Here is a 7,575-nt window from a genome sequence, read left to right as displayed (position 1 = left end):
AATACCATAGAAGATATCATATGTATTTTAAATTGTTTTCAAAATTTAAATTAAATAGAATCTTTGGAATTTTTTCTCATCATTATCTACAAAATAAAAATGAATTTCAAAAGATAATATTGTATACACATATAATAATATTTAAAGCACCACATTTTAAATATTATATGGTATATAAAAACTGATATTTAATAAAAGAATCTTTTAATGTAATAATCAAATTGTACTCTCTAATGACTCAGATATGATTTTCTATCTGTCTAATCATTGCACCTCTTTCGGGTGCATGTACTAGTTTTACAGCACAGCTTAGAAGCGTTTCAACATAAAAAATACTGCAGCTGTGGTAGGTTGTTAATGGTATCAGGATGGTTATTTAAGCTTCTACAACCTCTTAAGTCTAAGTGTAGTAACCGTAAAAGGTTTCCAATAGTATTAGGAAGGTTATTCAATGTATAGCACCATTTCAAATCCAAGTGTTGCAACTGTGATAGATTGCCAATAGTATTGGGGAGGTTATTTGACCTATAACACCCTCTCAAATTGAAGTGTTGCAGCTGTGACAGGTTCCCAATAGTACCAGGGAGGTTAGTTAACTTATCACATCCTTCCAAGTCCAATTGCTGCAGCTGTGACAGATTACCAATGGTATCAGGTAGGTTACTTAACCTATAACACCATTCCAAGTTCAAATATTGCAGCTTTGACAGGTTGCCAATGGTATTAGGGAGGCTACTTAATCTAGTACAGCCTCTCAAATTCAAGTGAACTAGCCCTGAGAGGTTGCCGATAGAATCAGGCAGATTTTCTAAGCTTTTACATTTTTCCATGTTCAAGTGCTGCAGCAGCTCTATATTAGGAAGTGAAAATAGGGAGGAGATAAAAAGGCAGTTGATATCTTTTAGTTGCATAATCTTCAATTCCCTATGGTTACCCACAAATCTGGAATGACATGGCTTCCTTACTGCATCAAAGATCTTCTTTATTGCCCCCTTCTTCCCAATGGCAGTGGGACAATGTTCCAACCGTAACCATATCAGGCTTGGAGGAAGCACGGGTAGAGTGTGTTCTTTCATGCCTTCGATGGGCACATTACGCAAATGAAGATAACGAAGGCCAGGTTTACACAGCGTTGTAAGCCTTTGTGGATTGCCTCCATTGAGCCGAAGGCGAGAGAAGTTGACGTTCGATATGGTATTTAAATGGGTAGCCTCCCATAGTCGGGTGCCCTCTTTTTCTTTTTCTGCAATTGTCCGCCCCATATCTCGCAAATGATCATGCATCTCAAAAATTCCTTTGTTGTCAATCTTTATCAATAACTTCATTGAAAGATTGGATAGAGCGGTGTCTACCATCCTGTACAATGATTTCCAGAAAACAATGGGACAAGCTTTTTGCTCGCCAATGAAAAAGCAAGCAATATCCACAAATATTTCCTTTTCCTCATCGCTAAGAGCACTATAACTGATTTTGAGTCTTTCTTGAATATCTGGGTTGAGAGTAATGTTGTGTAAAGCTTCTGTCCAGCAACCTATGTCATCCTGCTTATCATACAAGAATGATCCAATCACTTCTAAAGAAAGAGGATGCCCTTTACAAGCTTTAACTACTCTTTTTGATAGATCTTCGTAGTCGGGATTTGGAGATGCTCTGAGAAAAGCGTGCCAACTAAATAAGTGGAGACCATCATTTATATCCAATCCGACCATCTCGTGAATGCAGTCGGATGACATGCCAGCAACATTGAGAATGTGTTTGTCTCTCGAAGTTATTATAACTCTGCTGCCAGGGGCCAGCCAATCCCCAACTAAAGCATTCAATTGTATGACAGCATCCACATCATCTAAGCTAAGCAGAACACGCTTTCTTCTCAAACGTTCTCTGAATAAAAATATACCCTCATCAACACTATCTACTTCATCATCATATTTGCATAAATCTTTGAGGACTTTTTTCTGTAATTTTGTAGGTCCTGCAGCCTCTGCAGCAGTGTCTCGAACATTAATTATAAATGAAGCAGCTTCAAAATCACCATAGATTTTATTGTACACAGCCTTGGCAGCTGTGGTCTTGCCTATACCACCGATACCCCATATTCCAATTTTAAGCACATCATTCATTGAATTGAGATTTAATTTCTGAATTAGAGCATTCTTGACGCTATCCAATCTGACTGGATGCTTGGCAACCTCTAATGGCACTCTGTCCAATGTCATGATGAGGTCATTCACCACCATCTTTACCAATCGAGCTTCAAAGCTGCAATTGTCAGAGTAGGTCAATAGAACATTATATTCATCATTTTTTATATGTTTGTCATTATTTCTTATTCTACGTCAATCATTTTTAGAAGAATTTATTAGTTTCTAGGAAGACAGAAGAATTTATTAGTTCCTACAAAGGCAAATATTCCATTCATTCAATTGTAACTTTTAATTAATTTAACCAATCAGCATAGAAAATTAAAAATTTTAGACAATAATTGTATAGTTTATATTTATTCTTTATTTTAAATAATCTTAAAATATTACTTTTCTATGTTTCAATTGGTTAGAGCGAGTAGAAAATTCATTTTTAAAAAATAAATGACAACTTTATTCATTCATTCAAATAAGACATTATTAATGAAAACTGAAATGACTACAAATATAATAATAATAATGTATTGTTACTTACTGAATAAAATACACCTGTCCAAAAACTGACACATTACACTCCTATCATTTCATATGTACTAACCGAAATTTTAATATATTTATATTCAACATTTATGATTGTCCTACATGGGTAGATGAGTTGGCTTCAGCTGGGGCTTGCTCCCCATAGATCTTGGGTTCAACTCCCTTCTCGAATTTAATAGGGGATCCATCTCTCATGATATTCTAGACTTCACTTTTCCCAAATGAAATAGGCTCTTTGTTGACTTAGTGTTGGCTAATAATCTCATGTGGAAGATTTCATAATTAAATTATGAGGTTGGGGATGGAGTTTTTAAAATAGTTTCTTAAACATATTGAGAATAGACATATGATAGAGTTACAGATTGTTTTATTGGGTTTCATTTGTCTTGAGATATTTAAATTCTAATTTTTTAAGTAGAGGTTTCTTATACATTAGGTTTAACTAATCTTAGTTTTTATATTATTAATTTTTTAATTTGATAATTATTATTTAATTATTATTAAATTAATTTAAATTGACTTTTTTTTGTTAACATGCATACATTAAATTAGATAATAGTCTATATTAAATATTGTGAAATATTATTTTAAATTTTTTAGAAAAATTAAGAAAGCAATTATATAAATTTGTGTCATAAATACTGTCTAGTTATTGATAACTTCTGCATAATTTTGTATCCATACTTAAGTCTAGATGAGGATAAAGCATGTGTAAATTGTAGAAGAATGTATTTTGAGATACATGCAACTCATAGTTGGGATTAAACTAAGTTTGATTTAAAGATTAATTATGCTAATTCCTATTTAAGATTGGTCTCATTTTGGCAAAAAAAATAATATGATTAAATATGGCTAAGAAGTATAGTTTTTCTAAATGTGGTTCATGATTTCAATTTAGAGTTTGAAGCATTCATCAAACTAAAATAACTAATCTTTCGACAATGACAAAATATTTGGATCACTACTTACATCATCTAATCATCATTGATTCTAGAATTACATACAGCTATCATTTTATTTAATTAAAATACATGCTTCAATTTCAATTATCTATCCTATCTTGATTATCATATAATTCTTTTTATTTGTTTGTTTAATCTATATTTGTTTGTCTCCACATGGGATTAGGGTTTCATGAAGTCTTTAAGAAAATGGGATGTAAATGTCTACTTTAATGCTTGAATCTTGACTTTATTGCTGTTCCAAAGCTTGATAGAAGACTAATTATCTTCTCTTTTGCTTGAATTCTTGGATGAATGATTGAATGTAATTGTTTGATTGATTACATGTATCCGTGTTATCAAAATGAGAGGGGAAAGCCTCATTTTATACTTGCTTGTCGAAGAACATGCTGATTTTTTGACATGAGTCAACATGGGGCTGGTTTTCTCGCTCAAATTTAAAATGGCAAAAGGGGTTTAAAGGGGGGGCCATGGCGTGACACCATGGTCCTATTGAGGACCAAGCTGCCATGCCTTGGTCCTACCCTATTTTAGGCTAGGACAAGGTACCTGGTTGGTGCAAAAAATAAAATATGCAGTCATACTGGAGTGATATGAGCATAATCAGGTCTTGGTTAGGCCTGGGGTGCAAATGCTAAGGTGAAGACCCAAATGCAATCAAAATTATAAAGGGTGCAATTTTATGATGCTATAGTCGCAAGTTTGCTTTCATTTATGTGTTTTTTACCTCTTTGTCATGTATGCACTAAACAAATCTCTAAATGCACTACAATATTTGGTAAATGCATTATTTTGGGCTTTGAACGTGCTATTTGGCTAATTAAATATGTTGTAGGGTTTTGTAAATGCTCTACCCTATTCCCTATATGCACTAGACGTCTTGGATGCACTAAATTGTTGAGTGAAAGTATTGTTTTGTTCATTATATGTGTTGAACTGCTAGGTGAATGCGCTAAATCATTCTGTAGATGCAGTGTTTAATTTTGCAAATGCGCAAGACTGCCTTGTTTACTCTTTTGTTGTCTTTTTCTTAGTTTGGGTCAATTTATTTGACTCTGCATTTTGTACCAGAGGTTGTGTTTGGATTCCCTATGTTTTCCAAAATTGGTATTTTGATCAAAGATGGATTGTTAAATATTTTATGGCTCCAGTAAGATGAACTTGCCTTGTTGTGGAGGAATGCATTACTTATGGATAAACAAGAGGGATCATGTCTTTCTCCTAATTATTGATTATTTATGAGGCTCTTGATTATATTATGTGATTTGGGACTATGGCAGTTTGGTTATTGATTTAGATTTGAATACTTATATGTGGATCTTATTATGTGAATTTGAATTAACCTCCCTCCTTGTTGTTTTATTGATGTTGTTTACCCTAAGGTCTTGGAACATGGTTGGGGGGTGTGGGCTTTCATGTGATGGTTGAGGTCATTAGAGATAGGCTACTAAGAGGTTCCTTGTAAGGATGCTTGGGGTCTAGACTACTAGGAACACATTGAAATTTTTCTTGTTTTAAACAAGTGATAACGTTAATAATTTATTAGTCGGGTTGCCTAATATTATGGTCTTGGTGCCCCATCTCATAGTCCTAGAGTGGAGACTCGAGATGAGCTTGGGAAGGTTGTGGAGACAACAAAACCAAACTCCCTTGATTATCTCATAGGTTGAGATGGTTCCACATGTTTATCAAGGGTAATAGGTGGAGATCTTGTAGTTATTCCTTCTATGTGAGGATAAAATGTGATGACACTCTTCCCTACATGTGTCATTTTTCCTTATGTCATGCTTGTTGGTTAGTTTGTAGGAGTTCTATGCTTTTAGGTTAGCATTGTGTTGTATCTCGGTTTATTGTTCATGTGGTTACTTTTTAGTTGTGGTTATTGTTATGTTCACATCCTTTGGTTGTTAGGTGTCAGCCTAGGTCTAGAGTGTGTGTGGGACCTTTTGTCATTCTCTGTAGAACATGGTTGGTTCCATATTAGTTCCATATGGTCAGGTGGTTTGATGCCTTCTTCCATTGGGATGTTCTCTTCATTGGATGCTTGTGTGCATGGATTTGGATTCTTTATCTCTTTAGCATATTTGGACTCTTGAAGAGTTTTGTTGTGCACTCCATATGTTGATGGCATTATTATTGTAAAGTGGATATGAGATTCATATTTATAAATTGGAGACTATGTATCTTGATGTATACGATAATGTAATCTTGTAAGAAGGTGATTGGATATTCTTGTAGAATATTTCATGTAATGAGATGATCACCTTTAACAATATTGATTATGATATCTATTTGTAATGGAAGACATTCTCTTAACGTTCTCATCTCTTGGTTGTGGTTTATGCATTTGGTATTATGTTGAAAAGTATAATTATTCTTATTAATAGAAATGGATTGATAATGATACAATGATGTGATATTAAATGATGTAGATAATGATATTAGGAACATTTAAAATTGGTGCTTTTAAAAAGAATCTAAGGGGAATAAATGGCAATTCAATTATAATAGAATGTGTTCATGGTAATTAAATCATAATAGAATGTGTTCATGATAGTTTAATTATATGGATGATTTCTTATATTATAGGAAGTAGTAAATGTTAGGGAATGAAAGTAGATCCAATGAAGATACTAGAATGTGATGGAATTCTATGATGTTGAACTTGTATTCATGTACATAGAGATATGATAAGTAATAGCATTGAGATACCCTAGGGAATGTTACTTGATGAGATATTATTTATTTCCGCTTACGTATTATGCTCTTAAGATTATGCTTTAAGTTGATTATGCACGCATCTAGTAGATGATTGATTAATGCATAAGAGTATTTTAGCTATATGTGTTACATTAGTTTAATGTTTAATTTTTTTTTCTCTATTTGTTATTTAGTTGGTTAATTTATCTATGGTATTTTGGTGGACATTACATCTAGTATCAGAGCCCATGTCCATACATTGGGTACTTTCATTTCGTGTTGATCCCATTGTGCATAGTAGCATAGGAGTTTGAGGTTTCCTTGCTAGTTTACTTTTTTGTTTAGCAGTAGCCCTAGATTCTATCTTATAGGTGTTTTTTGTCTTTCTTAGACAAGATGCCCGCTAGAGGTAGAGGTCATGGGTGAGGTGTTTGCATAGGTACTTGATGGAATCCTCATCTCGAGGTTTATGAAGAGGGTCAACATGAGAAGGGGAAACATGACCAACAGGAGGAAGGAGCCTAGGGTGAGAATCAACAAGGTGGTGATGTATTTCCATAGTTGATCAATGTTCTTCAAGAGCTTATTGGTTGTTTAGGACCAAGATAGGAGTAGAATCAATAGGATGAGTCTCATCATTATGGATGTTTGGATAGGGTTGAGTATCGGGAGAAAAAGTGGGAGTATTTACCTTGGAGGAGATTTGATGCAGTACCTAATCAAGATGTGATCTTGGAAGTTCATATGAGAGATCTTCTTAGGTCTAGTTGTCCTACCTTTGATGGATCTAGAAGTGGGATGGAGGCAGAGATTTGGATTTTTTATTTGGGTAGGTGTTTTACTATGCATTTGTATAGCGGTAACACCAAGGCTAGGTGGGCTATCATGTATATTCCTGATTTTGCTTTCACTTGGTGGCATATGGCGGAGCAAAAGCTTCACTTGGCTATTGCAATAGTATCTTGGGAAATATTGAACAATTTTGAATGTATGTATTTCCTAAAGTTGTTTTTTGAATGAGGAGCAACACAAGGATATCAACAAAAGATGGTAGTGAGATAAAATAGGTGTAGAAGGAGAAGAACAAAAAAATGTTAAAACAATAGTAGCAAAGAAAGACTTCTTAGACACATGACCAAAATGATAGCTCAAGAATAGTATATATAAAAAATTTAAACATGTAGATCTGATGATAATGATCCATGTACAAACATCTTAAGATGATCAACACG

At 33.9% G+C, this 7,575-nt stretch overlaps 1 protein-coding gene across 1 annotated transcript in view; it reads right to left on the bottom strand.

Annotated features, from left to right (window-relative positions):
* Positions 1-232: 232 nt before the first annotated feature.
* Positions 233-7,575, bottom strand: part of LOC131072175 (disease resistance protein RUN1) — a 30,208-nt gene continuing 22,865 nt past the window's right edge. Inside the window, exon 2 of the mRNA XM_058008252.2 lies at positions 233-2,259. Within this exon, the coding sequence (XP_057864235.2) occupies positions 321-2,259 (1,939 nt within the window). The 3' untranslated portion in view covers positions 233-320. The remainder of the gene's footprint in view (positions 2,260-7,575) is intronic.

This window comes from Cryptomeria japonica, chromosome 7 (genome assembly GCF_030272615.1).
Source record: "Cryptomeria japonica chromosome 7, Sugi_1.0, whole genome shotgun sequence".
NCBI lineage: Eukaryota > Viridiplantae > Streptophyta > Pinopsida > Cupressales > Cupressaceae > Cryptomeria > Cryptomeria japonica.
This window is presented reverse-complemented; position numbering and strand designations above follow the sequence as displayed.